Below are 22,657 nucleotides of genomic sequence, written 5' to 3'. Positions count from 1 at the left end.
TGGTGCATGTAAGGCAGAGGACCAGATTAATTCTAGATCCCAGTTGAGACTGGAAGGTTGAGCCGAGCTGATCTGATGAACAGCCAATAAATACAGACAAACACAATGTGTTTAATAGGCTCTCTGGGAAAATGAATAGATGAATAGTTTGTTTTTTTTCTTTAAATGTATGTTTACAGCTCATCACCAGGAATGCAACTTCAGTTTTATTTTTCATTTCATGTACCAAGGTTGAGAATGCATGATTTAGAAAAGAAGCTCTACAAATAAATTCAAACCATAGCACAATGCAGTATGTCAATAAAAAGAAAAGCAATAAGGTTTGGGAATAATTTGAACAGCTTGATTTTTCCTGACCATTACTTAAGAACTTGAAATGTGAGGTGTGTTAGAATTAATGAATACTACTCTACATGAAATAATGACACAACATAAGGGCTTTGTGCCTTTTATCAAGCACAGTAAAAGCAGAAAATACCTGCCACCCCTTGACTGATCTCACATCACAATATTTTGATTACTATTAATAGTCACATGCCTCAATAAACTTGAGAACTGTGGTACATCAGTGCTGCTCCCACTGTGCTCGGTGGCAGAACTAAGACTCCCATAGGTTTCAGTACCTGCAAATTGTAGCCTTAGTGGTGAACAGAGAAACAAGGATATGAGCTTATTTATTGAGCTATGTTATTACAGTAGCAAAGTCCCTTGGTCCTTATTCAAGGAAATTTCTTATCCCCTTTAGTTGTAATTAGTGCTCCATGAGGAAGTAAGTTTTGGTATTCTATATTTAGAAATCAAGGATTTCAGGTTTTTTTAAGAAGGAAAAAGGGGATGCTTTTTCGTATGCAGTATTGCTGCACTCACCTCTGAAGTGGGAGTGGCAGCTAAGCCTTTCAGCCTGCAGCTTGCAGCTGGGAGGGGGTGCATGGTTGGGGTGAAGCAGATCCAAAAATGTTTATTGTCTCAGCATTTGTTATTTTACATTTTCATTTGATGTTGGTAGCTTTGCTCTGTTGTGTTTTATACATTTAATCCTTAGCAGCAGGAGTCCACCCCCTGCTTTCAATGTTCTGCTGACTTCCTTTCTCATCCCCTTGGTACTTTTTCAGACCTGCAGCTCCCACTTGTGACCCCAGACTGTTCTGGCCAGCCTGGACTGTCAAGGGCCAGCACGGCACGAAATGCGTCCCAGGGAAGTGCAATCACTGAGCAGGCACGTGCCTCCCATCTGCAGCCCTGGTGGAAGCAGAGCATGAGCACAAAGCTGTAAGTTAATGATGACCCACTCTCATGAAACCGCCAGTGCTTCAGCATGCAGTTATTTGGGAGTCAAGGACACAGAATGCAGCAAAAGAGGAGACCACAGCAGATGAAGCACTTGGATGTATTGCATCTCATACTTGCAGAATGTTTCTTTCTGTATTAGTCAAGTTTGCACATGTTTTGGGTATAAATGGCTTAGTCTTTGAGGCAATGAAGCACCTTGACAAATAAATACAGACCCAGAGACATCCCTGAACCTTTAGGTCTCATGGTGGCTGAGCTGTTTCCTGCTCCTATCCCTGCTTTGCCCCTACCACAGACACACATATGTAGTCCTTTGCACAGAGATTCCCCCCCCTAAGGTGAAGAACCAAGAAGTACTTGATAATTTGTCTGTTATCAAGTGTTCTTTCCTACATCCCACTGTTTCACAAATTTTATGTTCTGAGGACCTACTACTCTGCAGAGGGGAAAAAAATTTCTCTTTTAGATAGATGTTATTAGACTTACTTAACAGATAGCAAAATTGAGGTCTGAAAAGGCCACATATTGCCAAAGATTACACAGAAATGGAAGAAGAGCCCTTTGTCTTTTACCAGTAATCAGTCTTAGAGACCCATAATTTATATAGTCATCTTCCTATTGAATTTTCCGTGAGGTAAATTGATGCTCAGAGATTTTAACAGACAGATTAATAGCGCCATTGTGAATATGCACAAGTATAGCTCAGATTTCCCCAAGTAACAAGCTTTTAAATAACAGGTTTTTTCTTGCATTTGCTTCTTTTTTGTTCTGTTTCTATGGCTGGCTCTCTTTGTGTATACCGTGGAAGCTGTAGGCCAGTTTTTATAGAGCTGTGTCACTGCTTAAACAAAGTTGCTTGCAGAATTCTTAGGTTTAAGTGATTTTTCATAGGTTATTTCTAGGTATAATATTTGGAATGATTGTACATGGCTTTCATTAGGGGAAGTATACAGCACCACATGTTTCTGTCCCTTAATTACAGAAGAAATTGCTAACAATAGTGCAGTCTTTCTATAGGGTTGGGTGGGGATTTTCTTCTGAATTCACCACAAATCAACATTAAATAGGGTACCTTGACTATGCATTTCTGTTATTTAACATGATTGGATTTCTTTGATGTTTAATTCAATCTTGATTTAATCATTCACTCTGAATAGCCTGGATTTGTAACACTTAATTATTCCCACAATGCAGTTACCTATATGTACTCTCAAACATCACTCCCTTCAAGTACAGCTGCTTCCTGTGTTTGGAAACTAAGAGTTAAAAATGCTGAAATCAGTAAAATTACTTGATGTGAAGCTTTGTTCCAGCCTACTTGATTTAACCTACTTTATTGCTTAGCTTGGGGGAAAAAAGGCTAATTTCCTATTTCCACTAATTTCACTATTTCGCTATTTTATTATAGCTCATTTGCAAAAGAACTGTATTAATGCTACATATTTTTATTACTTTCCAGGAATCAAGTGTCAACATCAGACCACAAGGATGTACTTAAAGCTCAAGACTTTTCTGTAATCATCAAAGCATATGTGCTTGTAACATCCTTAACACCTCTGCGAGCATTCATTCATTCAACCACCACTGTCTGGCATCCACCCAAGAAGAAGCATTTTACCATAAAGGTAAAACATTTAATTTTCTCAGATTTTCATCTTTCAGGCAAAGTACATAGACAGAAAACTAGAAAATATCTTTCTTCTCTTTTACTCCTTCTTTATTAGCAGCCCACAGCCTACAGTGAATATTCTTCTAATGTACAGTTTTCATTTCTCAGAACAAGAGGGGTTTGCTTCATGAAGCAGGAAAGCATTGCCCTGTGCACTGGGGGCCTGGGATTTGCAGGTGTTCAAGCCCATTTTTATTGGTCACATTTGACAGCAGTTGCAAGGTCAGAGTTTTCTTTAAAGCACAGCAGCATGGGTGCCGCCATGCAGTAGCAACTTTTGCTGGGATATTGACAATGTTGTGAAAAGGGAAAGTAAATATTTAAACCAGTTTGTATAAATTTCTTTTTTAGGTGCAGTAAAACAGACTAGAGGAGGGTCAGGGCATTCTAAATAAGGGGAAGGAGGTATACCACAGATAGGGTGGTTCCTTCATGGTCTCAGTTTTATGAAGGATGTTTCATATGTGCCTTAGATTAATTCTGGGCATCTCCAAGTGCATGAAGATACCTCTCTCACTCCACATCTTGCCTGCTCAGCAAATATGCCTTCCTGTTCCTTTCTTCTTCTAGCAGGGGACTGTACGTGTAACACATCAGCTCTTTATGGAGAAGCTAGAGTTGTACTGCTGCTTCTTCCCTTTTGAAGAATTAAGGTTACAATGTGGCAGTGATTTCTTGAGGTTGCATACATCAGCTCCTGCAGCAGCTGTTAAAAGATGGGTGTGCTTTGCCCATGTAGCCTTTTTGGGGTAGGAGCAGGCTTTGGAACAGTCTGATATCACTGTGGTATCACTGTCAGGACTGTTGATGATATCAGCCATTTGGTACGCTCTACAATTTTAGCTCTTGCCAAGTGGAGTGCCTAGTTTAAGCTCATTATCTAATTCTAGTCACTGGAGAAACAGACACCTCTAGAGAGCAAATCATCCCACTTAATTTAGACACCAGTTTTGGAATGAGTTTCCTGGTGAAAATGTTTGCTTCCTTCTATGGGTTATGACATTCTTAGAGAACCTGCCAAACTCTGGATTGCCAAAATTAGGTGAGCTAATCTACTTCTCTCCCCCACCTCCACTTAAGCTCTGGAAGCCCATAGAGATATATTACTTTGCCATATATTTTCCTCCATTTACATTTATGAACAGTAATGGTCACTCTCTTTCAAACCCTGGCATTCAGTTTTGGTTTATTTGTATTAAAATGGCACAATATACAGCAGCATCACTGTTGCAGCTGAAGTAGCCACCACTTTAAAGGCTAGTAGTCATTAGTAATTGTTATGTGGCTCTGGAAAACAATTCCCTCTGAGGGAAGTCTGCTGAACAAGGTTCCAGCCACCATTTACAGAGCACTTTGGCAGCTGAAGAAGCAATAAAAATGATAGATGGAAGTAGCAGTGCATCTACTGCACTGCTGTGGTTTCAATCTGTTTACTGCTGTTGTGGCATTATGCCTTCCATAGCTTCAGACAAACTCATCAAAATTGTGAAAAATGCACGAAAGATAGGCACCATTTGTGAAAGAAAGCACATTTGTAGTGATGTAGACATTGAAATGCAAATTAAAAAAATGATGGAAAATGGGGTGTGTGAAGCTGCCTCTCAGCACAGTGTGCCCTGGAAAGAACATGGGAGGGGACAGGAACCTTCCAGAAGGGAGACACTGGAAATTCATAGAGTAGCTAGAAAGTTCTACTGGGAAAATCATATAGAGGGTCTGTACTTGATGCAGAGCAAACAGGCAGGTCACCCACCAGAAAATACTTGGGAAAAGGCAAATTCAGCCATTAATACTCTTTGTTAAGAGATTGTGTCAAGGTTTTCAAAAACTTCACTGAGCCCTTCATCACTTTCCAGTGTGACATACAATGCCAGGAGAGTCATCTCTCCCAAAGTAGCCAGTGGAACAACGCATGCTTGTACCAGCCAAGGAGCCTGGTCCTGAGAGCTCCTAAGCTTCATGTTTCTGCCAGCTCTATTGTATAGGATGGAAATTGCCACATTTTGAAGCTTCAACCTGTCAATAGTCTATACAGACAGAATCTCCAAGACCTGTTTTTCCTCTGATTGACAGAATACCCACTGGGTACTCAACATGCCTAGAGGGAAGACTTTGGTCTAGAAAAATTTGCCAGTGTTTTTCCACAACAGACTGAGGTTTTTTTTTGTTTTGTTTTGTTTTTTTAATGCAGAGATGAGAATTATTTTGATTATCTGCTTTCAGTAATGTTGTACCATAATTTAGAGACCTCCTCAGTGTGTACAGACCTCTCGTCAGGAAATTTTTTCTCGTACCAGTATAATAATAACATTTTTAATGAGAAATTCATCCACATTTGTGGTTAACTTAGTTTTGCTATCAAACAAACTCAGTATGTTAAGTATGTTTAAAATTGGATCCCCCATGTACAACAATGCCTTATGGTTGCTAGGAGTTACTAGAATGTGGGATTTATGAAAGAGAGATTTAAAAGAAACTCTGGAGATGGGGTAGCTATATGATATCAATGATTGAGAGAAACTGTATAAAGAAAAAAAACAGGAGTTTCATTAAAAAAATACTGCATTCCCCAGTGCCTTTTTGTTAGTAAACTATCGTAAATTATTTTTTTGCAATGCATATTTGCTTTTTATAGTCATAGTGGCATGACTTCAGAATGATTTCTTGAATAAGCATTGGTCAAATGGAAGTTCAGGAAGAGTTCAAGTGTGTTTTGCTCACCAGCTGCCAGGTTTTCACTGGATTATACATATTTTAGTATTTCATTTCAGAAAGCAAAAGAAGGTAAATCCTGAGCTGGCATAAGGATTTTGTGTTCAGTCAAGAGGTAACAACAGTGGAACTCCAAATTTGGGCCCAGCATGGGAAGATGCAAGAGATGCAGGGGAGAGAATGGCATTCTGCCACACAGATGTTTAGATATGAGACTTTTGTAATAGCCCTATTTCTTTGAGGAGAATTGGAAACTGCTTATTTAGCCTATCCGTGTGTTGAAAAATTATTAATAAAATAGAAGCTTTGTATTTTGTGTATTGTACCAATTAAAGGAAGGGTCTCTGTCAATGTATGCAGTAATTCCTTTTGTGTTAATTAATGTTATGTATGTGCATTGAGAACAATGCTGACCCCTAATAATTATTTGTTTTGTAGAAGCCAGTATGCAAATCAGTAATTTATGATTAATTATTTCAAGTCTTAACACACTGTGAACTTGTTCCTTTGCCCTGCCATTAACCTTTCCCACCTGATCCCGGTGCTTTATGAAGGGATGCACTTTTGTAGACAGAAGTACCACATCCTGCATCATCAGAGGAGGCTCTTCTGTGCTGTCAGCAACTTCCCAAGGCCCCTGCTATGGCTCATCATCCTTTTGCTCAACCAAAATAGACAGGTGCCTCCTGTACTTGAGTTCCTTGACTGGTGTTCTTGCATAACCCTTGATGTGCTCAGATGAAACTCTGTTCTGAAGTAATTTTCCAGTTGTGAAGTGCAGTATAATTTATTAAAGCAGTTTGCTATTAAGCTTGCTGTGGTATGAAGCACTATAACTGAAACTCTCTTAGTGTATTAAGCATTTGGAAACTTGAGTAAATAATTTTTTTTTCCTACTTAACATACATGCAAATAAAACTGGACCCTTATCTTTACAGGAAATCCATCTCTTAATATGACGTTGCAGTCTGACTTAGAGCCGAGCATGGTGGAAATTAAGTTACAGTATTGCCCTCAAGTGCCCAGCTTTGGTACTACTTGAAGTATGACCCACACATATTTCAAGTGAGATAGAATGCAAACATGCATACAGATAAAGAGCAAGATGCTTGCAAACAGTAGAAAGGCTTGGGATTTTTTCCCTTTATTTTAAATTTGTTTGGGGGTTTTTTGGTTGTTTTTAAATTTTTTTTTAATTTAATATTGCTGCCTTGTCACTTACAGGAACAAACACAAAAGAAAAATTACCATCTTAATCAATTAGATTGCATGTTTACTTGGGACTAAAATTAAATTCACTTATTAGGTTCTGTTAGAATGCTGTAATGCTCTTCTTTCTGGGCCATCTCTGTTTTCTTTCCTCATGGTATCTATAATTTCTCTTTTCACTGATATAAGAACAGAAGTCAGTCTGGACTGGGAGATCAAAGACATGCTTATTCTGACAGTCCATTTGTGGCAGTCAAGAGAGCATCATGAAACTCTGAGATAGGACAAATATGAAGTGGTAGTGGTCCCTAGGCAGACTATATCTATTTCTGGTAACCTGCGGGGTTAGAAACACAAAACTGGAAGTGGAATATATGTCTTGATGTTTAATAAGCTCCAGTGGGCTTTTATGCATGCAATTCTTTACTAGATTTTTAAATTCATGAATGCTTTTGGTCTTAGCAATGTCTTTGAGCAATGATACTGTACATATTATTTACGTGTTGCTTGAGAAAGAGTATTTGTTTGCTTTAAAACTTAAGCAAAGTCAAACATGACTTGATTTCATATCCTTAATTATTGTCTTAAAAGAAAGAATAAGAAAGTCTTCCTTCTTTGTCTTCATCTGTGTCAACCTGTCATGCAGTGCACAAACAAAATTCTTTCTGGAGTTCTTTTCTGCTTTTCTCATTCTGAACATCCGTGTTTAGCTAAGTAAGAGCTTGAGACTAATCCTCTACAACATGTGGATATGTCATAAGTTTTTCCACTGTTATCCTGGCCCTTAGCTCTCTGGTGTTTTTCTGGTTCATATATTGTTTTGCTTTGGCTGTTCAATCCAGTCAGCTCTGTAAGCAGGCCCTTCTGTGGCTTCCAGCTTTCCCAGACCTGCCTCCTACTACCCTGACTCTTCTCATTCTTCCTTTTTTTTGAATTCCAGCTTCCCTTAGTCAAGATGATACACTTTTGGTCCTCACAGCATCCTGGGAAATACTGTTAGTAAATCACCTTTACTTTCCCACTAATAAGTCAGAGCTGAATTGGGAAACCATTCTTAGTTCAGACTCAGTCAAAAAGCCTAATTTCATGGTTGCTGAAGCTGGTGAGTGGCTTTTTGCTTTTGGACATAGTCTTAGGAGCAAGAAGTTTTAGAGAAAAGGAACCTTTCTCAGATGGCCTTTTCTTCTCCATATAATTAAGTTATGAAAGTGTTAAGGGGCAAGATGTTGAGGTTTTTTGTGAATAATTTTTTTCTGGACAATTTAATAAAATCTTTTTTAAAATCAGATGTAATGAAAAATATATACAGAACTGGGAAATCTACTGTAAAAAATAGTTGGACAGTAATGTGATTTTCCCTTTCATCAAGTGCCACGTTAGAGCTGCAGAGAAAGGGCACATCTTAACAATAAATCAGGAGTGGAATAAACAGATCTACCTGAAGCAAATGCAATAAACTTATAAAATTATTATATAATAATAATTATAATAACTTATTATAAAATTACTGAACTGTTTTCTCTGTGTTTTACTCTGGAACCATTGGTACCTGATTCATGGGTACATTTTTCTCCCATTACATGGCCTTTGACTATTTTTATATGCTCTGGTCAGTAGAAAGGTCCACCTGTGCTAGCAGAAGATATATGAAATAGCTTCATTGCTAAGTATGCTTCTTCCTGGCCTTCTGTGTGGAATTAGTTTTTACTCTTGCAGACATGTTAGATATCTAGATACTTCCATATATATAATCAAGGAGATTCTTATTTGTGTGTAAACCAGTATTTTTATACCTATGAACAACTACTTACACCCAAAAGTACTTGGACCTGGTGAAGAAATTTCACCAAAGATAGACTCAGTAAGAAGACTGAATGTTCAAAAGTGAACTGAGAGAATAGAGCCTATGTTGAAAGTTTTTAGCAATTTATTGAATTTATTCAAGCTACTTTCAAGAAGAGGCAATTACTGTAAGACCTTGAGAGCCCGAAGATCCAACTGTTTAGAAGGAGTGCAACAGCTCCAGTACACAGCAGAACAATCTGGAGAATATGCCCTTTGCTACTTCAAAAAGAGTAATTTCTGGAAACTAGAGGTCATGCTTTCACTCCTCAGACATAAACCTTACTTTCAACTCTTATCCTGATAACTTTGTCTGCCATGTTATTTTGAAAGCTACTACTAGGAACCAGTAAGATCTTTCAAAATTGATTCACACAAATACTTTAAAGTAGGATGTTCTAAATGCCAAAATGTAAACCTCAAAATTGCATTGAATTCTTTAGTGGTCGCTTTTCTTCTACTTCCTTGCCTCTGAGGTAGGTTCAGAGGTCATCTATGCCTCCAAAGGGGAGTTACTGTTACAGGAAAAAATGTAGGAGTTCACATTGACTAACCAAACCCAGAAGTGTCTGATGATATACAATCAACTGGCAGCCAGTAATTATAATATACCTTCCATCAATTTCAATAACAGAAGAGATAAATCATGATACCAGGCAATTAAAACACTTCATTGAACATTGCATTTCTAAGCATCCTTCTGTAAATACTCTCTGAAACTCTGGTGGCATCTGCTCATTCACCCATTTTTATCCAGCTTCCATCTCGCAGGCAACACAGGTTAGACACAGTCCTGCTCTCCTGGGATGCAGCCTTCCCTTCTTTCTGCAGCTTGGAGAAGTGGGGGCCCCTGCCCTGTGGGTGCCCATTTCACATGTACCCACCCAGGACCTGTGCCCATCCTTACATCCCCTGACGTCTAGTCAGAAGCTGTGGTGCCAGCAGGTTGGTTTGTGGCAGTGCCTGACCAGGTTCTGGCTGCTGCTTTCTCCACCACTGCTTTCTCCACTCCTCCACTTTCTCTCTGCTGCTGCAAATTTTCCTGCTCATTTTATGTTATTTTCCAAGCTAACTACTTTGTTCCAAAAGCCACTTTGTAATTTCCTGGTTACTGTTTAGCCTTGCTGATGGTGACATTCCTCTGTATTATGGTTAAGTTTTGTCAAACATCATCCCAGACAGTTCTGCATATTCCAGGCACACAGGTGGTGCTGTCCATGGGTAGGCTGTGTGAGCACTCCACTGATAGATCTCCTGTCTATCCTCAGTGTCTCACTCATATTCTCCAGGGGAACCAAGCAGTTTCAGATTGCAATTAATGTCACTGTTTTCAGACATCTGCTTTAGGATTGCATAAATTATGCTCTTCAAGCATCTGTGTTCTGCAGTAAGGTGTAAAGGGAACCTAGACAGGCACAGGCTTGTACATAGACATAAGCTGTGCAGTCTTGTAGTGCGAGATCCCTCTACAATATTGGCACCTGAGAGAATTTTCTTCGTGTGAGCTGTGTCTCTGAACACCTGTTACAATCAGCAGAGAGCTAAGCAGTGCAGTCAAAAAAGGAAGGTATTCTAAGTTTGCATTTGTGGCCACTCCCAATGTTAGTTAAGGAAAATCTTTCCTGTTCGTTTCATCAGGAGGCAAGATTGTTTAGGATTGAGCTAGAAGGCAATCTCAGAAAGATCACCACAGTTTGGTTTTATACTCTTTCTCAAGGCAATCCTCAGATGACCATTCAGGTAACTGCTCCAGGCTGTCCCAGCAGCTCTCCTGAGAAATGAATTTGCAGAAAAATTGCCTGAGGAAAATATTCCTGAGGGAATTACTGCAGTCATAATAACATTCAGCCCAGTGAGTGCTACACTCCTCCACTCTTCAGCCTCCATGGTTCTCTGCATGAAGTCTGCAAATCAGAATTCCTTTGTCAATTAAATTGCATTTTTTCAATGTGTCAGACCTTTACCTGATGATTCAGTGTATTTTTGAGGAGCCAGAGGGATCTATGTCATTGAGATTATAAGGCTAATTTTAATGACTGCAGATTTTAAAAACTAGATGTCAAAATGTGTAAAGGAAAAAGCATCATAAAATTAATATTGAGTTGGCCTTTTTTTTTCCCAGAGGCTTTTCCTAAAGCAAGAAGTTATTGGGCAGTGAAAGGTCAATGAGTTTAAATTAATCTGAAGAGTATTTCTAGTTCATTCTGCCTTTACAGAAAATGTGTACTTCATCCATGTAAATTGACTGCATTTGCACACTTCTGTAAGGCATTACATAAATATTTGGAACATACCTCCAACTGTATGAGTCCAGCATTTGGGTGAACACCTTCAAGCTTCTGAGAAATCTTGCAGTTCTGTATATAATGATGTCATTGTATAAAACAAATGTCTGCATTTAGTCTTGAAGCCTACTAAAATTTAAACCCTATTCCTCTGCTTAAAAATTGGCCAGCCAGAGGTCAGCTTGCTCCCAGAATACGTTCCTGTAATTGCCAGCACTATTTCCTACTCTGTCCTCTTTAAATTGTTCAATGCTTCTGCTAATCACACTCTATCAATGGTGAGGGTGCATTTTGCTGGACAGGCAGTCTGTTTCCTCTGAAAGGGAGAGGATCAGCATCAGTGGTGGTCACTTGAAGAAACCTTCAGCTCTTTAGTATTTTGCAGTGGAACACAGATATTTATATACTTTTATTCACTCAGAAGAACCTGAGGTTGCTGCAGATTTTCACACATTACCAGCCTTAATCCACACACTTTAAATTTTTCCTATCTGTTGCTGTAAATCCTGTGGAATCTCTTGGAGTCAAACCTAATCTGAACTTGTTTAAATAGGATTTTTCAATGAATTGGAATTTAACCTGAGGTATTCATCTCATCTCTATTGGTCCTGAACCAGGCTGACTAAATACTTATTTTCAGCCATTGGCTTAGAATAAACATTGGTCTAAAACCTGATGTCCTCTAATGAGAACCTGTTGAGCAATGTTTCTTTTCTAGGCTGACTAAGGAGAGCTATAACTAAAATGCAGTTTCTTGGAGATGCCAGTTTTATTTTAATGCCGGTTTTGATGGCAGCAGTTGACTATTAATAGCCAACAGCATGCTCTGAGTATCAGTAGGGCAAGCCAGCCTGTCTTCATCAATTGTTATAGAAATGTATGCATTATGTATCCTTTGTGTTTATGTACTTGGAAATTGATTGATGGTGAGGGAGGAGATGAGCTAATGGTGCTCTTGCTCTTCCTTCCAGTAATCCCCATCTCTCCTTATTAAACTCTTTATGCTCCCTGTGCAGCACAACAGCACATCTTCTCAGTCCTTCAATATCCACTGGGGATTTAGGAAGTTAGAGAAAAGTTGCAAGCCAGAGCAGCAGGGATGTAAGTTGTGCCCAGAATCTGGCAGAGGTGCTGGAAATAATTGCAAAATTCAGCTGAAGAGCCACCTTGGTGAGATGGGCTTTCATTTTAATTTTTAAATTTATTTGACATGAACAGTTTAATTAACTGTGTTTGTCCTGAACAAGGAGCTAACCACCTTGGTGAGATGAGCCTTCATTTTAACTTTTTTCTTTATTCACATGAACAGTTCAATTAACTGGTTTTGTCCTGAACAAGGAGCTGAAATGGAACAATTTCCCTTGGAGATGAATCTGAATCAGAGCTGATCTGAAAAATGTGGAGCTTCTTGTTTTTAATCTTTGTACCACTCTGTGGGAGAAACACAGCTTTGGTGGTCTTGGGCTTTGGGAAACAAGGACTTCTTTCAGCCTGTTTTGGAGAAGAAATAGACTGTCATGTGAGGAGCTGCATAATCTCTAAATAATGCATCTGGGGCTCCTTTGCCCCATAGGCTCATGGAACTGCAGTACACATGGAAAACATTCTACAGTATAGAAATACAGTGTGATTTACTTCAAGATTTCAGCATCATGCAAATATCCAAAAAACAGAGTTGAGGCTATACATGCAACCTTTGCTTCACCATTTCCTGCAGTCAGAAGTTTAATTTTATAACTTCAGCCATATATATTGTTGTCATTTTTTCCCCTACTGACTTTTCAAATAGCTTTACTAAAAAGACAAAATAAAGTCACAGACACTATATACCTTCAGCACAGATCTGTGCATGGGTCACCATTCTTTTAGTCAGTAAAACTTGGAAAGGCAACCACTTGTTGAAATAAAAACAGAGGTGATAAGAACAGGAAGGCAAACAGACCAAATTCCTACCCTTCAATTATTTACCAGCACAACTGGATGGAGTTAGTGAAACTGAAGAGATCAAAAGCAAAGGAGGATCAATGTTAGCTGCATATTAAAGTATTTCCCATGGCTGGCTGTAAGTAATGCTACAGTATTTTTTAAAAAGGAAATTGAAAAGTGCTTATTACATTTAACTGCAATATGCTACCTGAAGAAACCAAAAGCCATTCATCTGTGCTGGTGCAATCCAGTGTTCTTGAAAGTATTAGTGGTAAGAAGGGGAGACTCCAAAACTTTCTAGAAAATACTGTGGACTAGGGTGTAGAGAAGTAAGCTCTAAGTTCTGGTGTCAGCACATCATAGCACATCACCAGGAACTAGCATTGTATGCAGAGATCCTTGCTGGGTCTGTTCCTCTCCAGCACCTTTGTTAAATATCTGGATGATTGGGCAGGGTGTATACGCAGCAAATTTGCTGATGACAGAAAACTGGGAGGAGTGTCTGATGCATCAGAGTATCATCCTGCCACCCGGAAGGACCTCAGCAGACTGGAGAAAAGGACTGGAAAGGACCTCATGTGGGGTCCTCAACACAGAAGTGCACAGTCCTGCACCTGGGAAGGATCAGCCTCAGGCACCAGCACATGCTGGAGGCCAGCAGCTGGAAAACAGCTTTGCAGAAAAGTCTAGGACACCTAGCTGACCATCAGCCAGCAGTCTGCCCTTGTGGCACACCTGGAGTACTGTGTCCAGTTATACACTCTCCTGTACAAGAGGGATGTGGAGAAAGTCTGGGGTGGGGACAGGGAGGGTGTGGTGATGTGGGCCATAAGGTCATTCCTTATATGAGGAAATGCTGAAAGAGCTGGAACTGTTTAACCTGGAGAAGCTTCTCAGGGGCCAGAGGGCTGTCGTCAAAGTATATGAATAGCTGAAGGGAGGCTGTAAAGAAGACAAAGTCCCTTTTCAGTGGTACCTAGTGACAGAACAGGAGGCCATGGGCAAAAACTGAAACATGGCACATTCCTTCTGAGCATCAAGAAACACTCCTACTTTGAGGGTAACAAGCACTGGCACAGGTTGCCCAGAGAAGTTGTGGAAGTCTTTATCCTTGAAAGTATTCAAAAGCTTTCTGGACACAATTCTGGGCAACTGACTGTAGATGACCCTGCTTAAGCAGGGGGGTTGGACCAGATGACCTCCAGAACTCCCTGTGGTTCTGCGATCCTGTCTTGGAGCCAAAATATCCCATTACATTTTTGCTGCAGACTTTTACCAAGGCCCAGGCTTGGGTAAGCCATCTGCTGTTCCTGGCTGTAGCAGTCCAAGGCAGATTGAGAGGTGCCAAGTATATCAGTCCTCAGGAGGGCTGTCTACAGAAGCCTACATGCTTCCATCTTGTTACCCCACTGGGACATGTATAAGTGGGTGATAAAAGAAAATATATACTGGCATTTCTAAAAAAATGTCATAGAGAAATTCCCAGAAATATTCAGAAAATTTTATTTTCTTAATGTTAATATTAAATGTGTTCTGCATATACTTTACATGCTTTATTTCTGAAGATAGTATTTTTTTTTTGCTATGTCAAAGTGTGTCTTTGGTAGTATAGTACTACTTTATTATCTAACAGTTTTACATAGTTCAGATCTTAATTGGGTTCTGTGCTGTATGAGAACTCTAATGGAAATATGGTTCAAAGGCAGCCACTTTCTTAACATCAAGGACTTTGATACTACAAAACCCGCCTATGTCCCACTCTTCACTGGGTCTCTGTGCTGCTCCAGTTGTTTCCCTGAATCTCTCTCTGAAGTGATGATAAGGATGAATTTGCATGAGTGATGAAAGCACCTGAGGACAGTACTGTGCAGGCCAGTAAATATGCCATTGGGAGGATTCATGAGTCTGAAAACCATAGAATATGCAGAGTTTGGTCAAAACACAGGCTGCAGTGGCTGATCATTTTCCCAGCATCTTTCTTATATACTCTTTTTAAAGCTTGTTGACTGGGGGTAAGGATTTGTAGTCAAGGTCCAAAGGGACAGCCCTTGGCACAGTTTGTTAGGAAAAGAGAAGGCTTTTGCTTTGAGTGTGCTGTTACCCACTGATGAAGATACAAGTGGTTTTTTGAGTTTTTTTTGCCTAGAACCAGTGACAGCAAAGGTTTTATCAAAGTAAGCTTAGATTCTGAGCAATATTTTCAAAACCATTAATACAGATTTTGTTTCTGATATACTTATTTGTAAATAAAACATTATTCTCTATTAGTATGCTGTGTGGAGCATTTTATTCCACTTTATTGTACAAATGAATAAGAATTGAAGATGATATTCTAAGGCATTTTTTATTTCTATCAGTCTTTTAATTTATGATTTTAAGCACTGATTTACTGTAAATGCTCAAAAATGTATGTATTCTCTTTCACAGCTGCAAAGGTTTTTTGAGATATTCTTCAGAAACAGTTCTCCCCAACAAGCCTTCAACAACATGAAGGGGGCTATAAACAAACTTCTACTTATAACTGAGGTCTTCAGCAAATCATCTGCCTCAGGACCAAATTCTTTCAATCAGTAAGTGACTTGCAGTAGTCATTGTAATGCTAGTGTCAAGATAGCTCCTTAGAAGAGAATAAAAAATTGCAGAAGATACAAGAATCTTAAAATAAAATCAAAAATCCCATCTATTTCATACTTCTTCATAAAGTAAGGACATGCTGTATTTAAGGAGTACAACTCTTCAATATCCACAGTGTTTCTAGTTTGTGAAAAGGTTATGATGAGTACTTGGGACCAGATGCTGTCCTAATGAAGTGTTTCAGGCAGCACAAATGAACAGAAATCACTCACAATTGGGCTAGTCCTAACATTTATAAAGCTGTATTTCCTTTCAGTGAGCATTCTGTCATATGTCAAATATTTAATGCTAGAGTAGCCCAGATTGTTCAGAGCTGGCTCTAGCAAGCAATCTGAACAAGAGACACTGTAAAACACTTTATAAAGTGTATGCTATGAAATATACCTAGGCACCAACAGTCTCATTTCTGTGTGTAATCACTACTATTAGTGTTATAATTCTTACACATAAAACAACCTCAATTATGTAATATTTTTACTAAATAAAATTATTATTTGTTCTGTGTACATTATGTCCCATCTCTGACATTTTTATGATAAGTACTTAATAAGTTGCTATTTATTAAATTTATGTGTTTAAGCTATTTTGGGAACCAGGTGTTTTAGTGGCAGTAATGTAAAGCTCATTATTTGACTTACACAAGTTGGGAATAAAGCTGACATTGTGAGTGGAGAGGGTAGCAAAGAGGGGAGGAGTGTAATGGGGATGAAGCTATTTTGACAGTGGTCCAAATCCTTTTTTTTACCAAGGAAGTGGACTCTCTTGTTTGTGTAACACAAGACTTGCTTATAACTCCTGGCCCATGCCTCCAAACATCCCCATAGCTACAGCAGAGCTCTTTGCTCAACTGGGCCTGGAGAGTTTCACCATCTCTTCCCCTCCAAGTATCTTCAAAGCTTTTGCAGGACCTCAGTCACTCTCTTCAAAAGGCATTTTTTCCTTCAGCATAATTCACCTCCCTCCATGTCAGTCATTAAAACTACTTTTATATAGCACTATTTTCATTACCTCACAATCTGACTCCTTCTGTGTTTAATGCTGCTGACTCTTCTTAGAAATTTATTTAATCTGTATCACATGTTTCTTGACCTCTGTGTGTGTGTTTTCCTGCATGCGTTCTCTGAACCTGTGTGTGTATTGAATTTTACTGTGTGTAGGGACATGGTTCAGTCATGGGCTTGGCAGTGCTAGGTTTATGATTGGAAACAATGATCTTGAAGGTCTTTTCCAACCTAAATTATTGTATGATTCTGTATTTCAAAATACCTAACCTCACTGAAACAGGTTCCTTTTATGTTGTATTTCAGATGTAGCCAATGTTTTCAAATGCTAACCTTTGACATTGGATTCAGCATGACCATACATCCAGTAGTTCTTAAGGTGAGAAAATTGCACAAATTATTGCTTCACCCAAAAAATTACACCAAGAACACAGCAGAAAAACCTGTTTGATAGGTACCCTCAAATGTCTAAGAAATGTACCAACACTTAAACACTAATTTTGGCTGATTGTGAAGAGTTTCTGTGGAAGAAACCAGTTTTTAAGAGTCAAGAGTTCTTGTGATGAAATTCACCAGACCATCAAAATGTGCAAACTTTTCAGTTTACATTAAAAGATTAACTGTTACCCAAAATGAATATCAGTGAAACAAAATCCATAAGAAGCACTGCATGACAGTGGAGTTAGGTTTTAAATGTGACAGACCAAAGATAAATGGAGGAAGTTAAAAAACCACAATTGGCTTTTGATACGAATTAAAGTTCTCCATAAATTGGATTGTACTTCTTCATTTCATTACCTGCTTTGACCTCCACTGTGCTGCCTTCTTCCTGGACGATCCATAAGGCCCTTAAAACCAGGGAAATGAGACCTGTGCCAGTTTTTGTGCCACTCCTGCCTCAGAACAACCTGTCCTGAAGCGATTATTGTACTGCTTTCCAGCTGTTCTCATTACCTCCTGTATACACATGAATATGCATATACATAGGTATGTAAAATGTTTCTTTATGTTTATGATATACAAACATTAACAAAAATTAGTTAATATATCCCCACTGCAAATCTGTTCAAGTGTCCAGTAATAACAGTGCAGTCAATCTCTGCATTCTTCTGAAAAAAAATCCTTTATACCCATAGGAAAAACGCACGTATGAAAGGAAGTTTGCAGAATTTAAAAAGTCCAGGAAGACAATATTTTTAATTAGTCTAAGAAGGGTTATTTAGCTAGTATAAGAAATGTGGTATGTCATAATAACTCAGTAATTGTATACCAGGCTGGAAAAAAAATATCCCAGAAGAGCTTAAGAAATAAAACATAAGGTTTACCTTCTTTTATAGAAGTTTCAACTATTATCCATTACCCATAAGTTTATAGTAAATCAGTAGAATTTAGTATTTTCTTCTGAAAAAACAAATGTGTCTTGAAAATAGCTGTTAATAATTAGTGCAACATTGACCTTGAATATTATACCTTGGAGTTTATAGTATACACACAACCTATTCATATTGGTGCTGGATTTGTGTTTATTATTGTTTTAGTCATATTTCATAATAAATGAATTTGTTAATTGTGTCTTAATTGTGTCTATATATTGTAAAACTTATACTTTCATCCGTAGTAAGAGTTCTGTAGCAATCCTTAGCACATGAGTTTTTCATGAGTTACATTAACATATAATCTGATATTTTATATTTTTAATCAAATTTCCAATCAAATACGGTAAAAAATCTTTCCCCGTGTGTCTGCAATACTGCACTCTGTCCGCTGGAGGGCAGCAAACGTTGGGGTTCGGAGTTGTGAGAGACACTGGCACAGCATTTGTTAATATAATATAATTATAATCCTGTCAGTTTGTGTGGTTATGACCTTTTTTTAAAGTTACAGTATGACCTTTTTTTACAGTACAGTAAAGTTTTAGTGTTTATTGTTGTGAGAAGACTGGACTTTTAATTTAAACTATAATTTATTTTTTTTTTCCAACAGGTGCATGAAAACTTTGATTTCCAAGTTGAGAATGAATCGACTACTCAGGACCAAATTTCCAAAGAACTTCTTTTTGAAGATACATTTAAATTTCTCTTATCTAATGAATCCTCAACATCCAGTTTCATAGAAGCTTTGCGAAAAATATATGAGTCATCTGTGAGCAAGGTAGTTCATTCCAACTTTTTAGTATTATTATTTAAAATATTTAATTTTAAATTGTGTGCTTCTGAAATTGTTGGTGCCAACTTATAGAATGAAGGATTTATTTAATCAGAACCATCTGTTATTGTATTTTGGGGAGTAAAACTGTTATTATGTTTAACAATTGAATTTTTTTTGGTAAAAATTCTACTCTCAAATTATGTCACTTTCAAAAATACCGTGATTGAAAGATATATTTAAAGCTTTCAAAATTAATTTCCTCACTATTTTTTTAAATGGTCTTTTTTAATATAAAGATTTGGGTGTTTTCACAATTTCATCCAGAATTGGTTAACTCATGCATGGAAATCCATGAGCATCAGAATTAAATTTTGTTTGTTAAACTTCGTGTCTTATTCTCAATGGAAGATCCAGTTCCTGATTTTTTATATTTTTTTTGCATTTGTAGAAACTGCATAAATTCTACTTCATTAGTGAAAACATTTCTGACAAGCTGAGATCTCTTTCAGCAATATTTCTCTCAGTCTAGGAACTTTTAAGGATGCCTTTCTGAGGAGTCTCTTGCTTGAAAGACTTACAGGGACTAAATTATCCAGGCAACTTCTGCCTCTTGGACAGATGTGGCTAAAACAGGGTCATGGGTTCTAAATTTATGTCAGGATAAAGTAGAAAGCTGCAGACATCCAGACATGCAGTGATACAATTACACAGCCCAAGTTCCAGAGACCATTAGTTTCTGTGGGTTCATTTCTAGACAAAGCTGGGGCACAGTCTGCTTTATTCGAGACTGAAAAATGGGATGAGCCATCTAGGAGCTGGCTGGCTGAGGTTAGGGCTGAGTGAGAGCTGTTTAACTTGTTTCTGAGATCAGTGAAGGGATTGGGGTCTAATAAAAGCACATTGATTTCACCAGAACATGCTGCCCTTTCCTTCCCAGGATGGAACATACAACAGAGAAGATGAGCAATGTTTCTCTTTGGAAGAGATAAATTCAATGACTACTTTCATAAAGGAGCTGAAGAGTCTTGGACAATTTGAGCTGGTAAAATAAACAGAGTTTTGTTTTATTGGATATATATTTTATGTAAATCTCTTAGCATTTCTCCTTCATTAACATTCTCTGCTGTCTCTGGCATATGTAATTAGGCTGGATGGGCAGGGAAGCAAGAAGATAGAGGTAACACTGATTTTACTTTGGTGGATCATTTGAATTTAATTTAAAATAGATAAAGAAATAGAACAGAGTATTTGAGCTGAGCTTCCACTGAACAGGACAGCTAAAGCAGAAACGGAGACCAGGAAATAGAAGGAAAGGAAAAGAAGGAGAACCATGTAGATGACTAATGAGGTGGTAAGAAAATAGAATGACAGTGAAGCATAAGAAGGAGTGAGTGGACAGAATAGAGAAAGCACAATACTGAGATCATGATCAGAGAGTAAATATAGACAAAAAAGTGGCAAAAAAAAGCAGGTGGAATATGTTCTCTTCTTCATGCTTTGAGTTCATTTTTGAATAACACAGATGTAGGAATAATAATCAGTGTCTGGGAATAGGCACAGTTAAAGAGGGAAATGGTGAATATTCAGAAAATAAAGGATCTGCAACTGAATCTGGTGTTCAGAAAGTGTGTATGACATCAGGATTTCTGTGAGACTTCCTGGATGAGTATTAGGGATGGAGACTGATGACACTTTCTGAAGAAGCATTGAGTCTAATAGATCTGGAATTCACAGAATCATCTGTGTTGGAAGGGCCCAGAAGGATCATCAAGTCCAACTCTTCAGTGAATGGCCATTAGAGGGATTGAACATGCAACGTTGGCATTATTAGCTTCATGCTCTGACCAACTGAGCTAACCTCAGGGCCACTTCAGAGGCAGAGGAGATCAACTTACATGTAAATACTGCTAATCCTGATTTGCAAGGCTGGGCATGACAGTCCTTTTCTAAGTACATGGGAAAGAGCATTATTATATAACCAGCCCTATGCTGTATATACTGTCTTCTGATCATTTTTCACATCTTTGAAATCTACAAATATCATACTGTGTTGTCTCAAATCAATGCCTCTCTTCTCAGCTTTTCCCTTCTTCTGCACCCGAGATCCAAATGTTGCTGCGCGACCTTTATCGAATGGTAGACCCAATGAGGAGGCTTAGTTCCGTCCTGACTGTGCACTGGTTGCTTTCCAGTGTCCTTCAACAGTTCCAGTTCATGAATAAAGAGGCACATACAAATCTTTCAGAGTGGTAAGATAACTATTATATATGTTGAAGGTAGTTTCTCAAGTTATATAATGGGAATATCTCCAGTGAGCATCATAAAACTTAATCCTTCAGTAGATGCATGTCAACTTGCAACCCTTGAGATGAAGGTCGATCGTCCTGTATGGAGCCCTGACAGCCATTCTGCCATCAGAACTGTAGCTAGGTTTCTAAATAGAACAGGTTTTGCTTCTCTATCTAATATGAAGGACTGTGGATTGAAAATTAATCAGAACTATGGTAACTTTTTTAAAGAAAGATTAATTAGGTACATTTTTTTTTCTAAATCACTGTAAACTCTAAATTAAGAGCATTTCCCAGGGTTAAGACTGTCTGAATTTATGCACCAATTAAAAGCAAAACTGTAAAGAAAACTTAAAATTTCAGGTGAAGATTTTCCCAAAAGAATTAATAATTTTTATTGGCTCCAAATTTTCTGTCCAACAAAAGACAGGTCAGAAAGCATAATAGTCTGAGAACATCATTTTAACACCTTGTGAACAGATGGAAAACAATGCTGTAACGATAAGATTAGATCCACTGAACTTTCGGCAAGAAATTTTAACTTTCATGAGGAGAGAAAAAGGAAAGGAATGACAGAACAAGGGAAGAAGAGAGGGTGGAAGGAAGGAAGGAAGTGGCGGAAGGAAGGAAGGAAGTGGCGGAAGGAAGTGGCGGAAGTGGCGGAAGTGGCGGAAGGAAGGAAGTGGCGGAAGTGGCGGAAGTGGCGGAAGTGGCGGAAGGAAGGAAGGAAGGAAGGAAGGAAGGAAGGAAGGAAGGAAGGAAGGAAGGAAGGAGTAAACATAGGATACTGTATGTTTAGTATAAAATTTTTCAAAATGTCGTTTCTGTTTTCATTATCTCTTAGCTAATGATGTTTTATATACATGTATGCCATACTGACTACTGACATTTATGATGTATGAACAAGGACTTGGGAACAGAGGCACATTAGACAATGTGTATGTTCCATTCCACTGAGTCTCAAGATGAATGTGTGAATGATATTAGTACGTACATTTTGCTGGAGAATGCTGTACTGAGTATATAAGGCATCTTTAAGATTTAAGTTTTAATTTTGTTCCTCAATGAACTGGGCAAATTTCAGCAAATCAATAATTATCTGTATGTTTGTTTGCTTTACTGTAAAGGGGAGTTTATACTTTATCACTGTACTAGGTATCTGTTTATTAGAGTTTTAAATGTACACAGTTCCATGAAAGTGCTAAATTATTGTTATTACTGCCGACCACTCCGATCACTCCTCATGAGAAGTAACTCAAAGATGCAGCTGCTTGCATTCGTATGTAAGCCCTTGCCCTTTTGCAGAAATATTTAGGTTTGCATATCAAAGCATACCAGCCTTTAGCAGCTTTCTATTCTAATCTAAGCTGTGCCACTCACTCACTTTGAGCAAGCCCTTTGGCCTCTTCTTTTTTCCTTCAAGCTCAACATTATTGTATGTGTATAAATATGTAGAAGTACCATGACCCTTCTCCAGAGCATAGGCCAAGCTGCTTCTTTGTTCTTTATTTTTCTGCAGTGGCTAAGCTAATAACACTGTTCTCTTCATTCACTATATAAAAAACCATATTCTTTGACATTGCTAAATCACAATCTTCCACTCCCTTAGCCACATGCATGTGAGGGTGATGCATGTGTCAGATATGCATGTGA

The 22,657-nt window shown here is 38.3% G+C and overlaps 1 protein-coding gene across 4 annotated transcripts in view; it reads left to right on the top strand.

Moving 5' to 3' along the window:
• Positions 1 to 22,657, top strand: part of CPED1 (cadherin like and PC-esterase domain containing 1) — a 141,399-nt gene that overhangs the window by 49,062 nt on the left and 69,680 nt on the right. For all 4 annotated transcript variants that reach the window (XR_005258830.1, XM_038153053.1, XM_038153052.1 and 1 more), the window contains exons 6-12: positions 1,113 to 1,269; positions 2,750 to 2,915; positions 15,361 to 15,503; positions 16,875 to 16,947; positions 18,552 to 18,719; positions 19,654 to 19,758; positions 20,796 to 20,965. Coding sequence is in view for 3 of the 4 variants with exons in the window: in XM_038153053.1 (XP_038008981.1) it covers positions 1,113 to 1,269; positions 2,750 to 2,915; positions 15,361 to 15,503; positions 16,875 to 16,947; positions 18,552 to 18,719; positions 19,654 to 19,758; positions 20,796 to 20,965 (982 nt within the window). In the remaining variant the exon portion in view is untranslated. The remainder of the gene's footprint in view (positions 1 to 1,112; positions 1,270 to 2,749; positions 2,916 to 15,360; positions 15,504 to 16,874; positions 16,948 to 18,551; positions 18,720 to 19,653; positions 19,759 to 20,795; positions 20,966 to 22,657) is intronic.

This window comes from Motacilla alba, chromosome 1A (assembly GCF_015832195.1).
Source record: "Motacilla alba alba isolate MOTALB_02 chromosome 1A, Motacilla_alba_V1.0_pri, whole genome shotgun sequence".
Taxonomy (NCBI): Eukaryota; Metazoa; Chordata; class Aves; order Passeriformes; family Motacillidae; genus Motacilla; species Motacilla alba.
The sequence above is the reverse complement of the archived record's forward strand: the minus strand, read 5'-3'. Positions and strand labels throughout refer to the sequence as shown.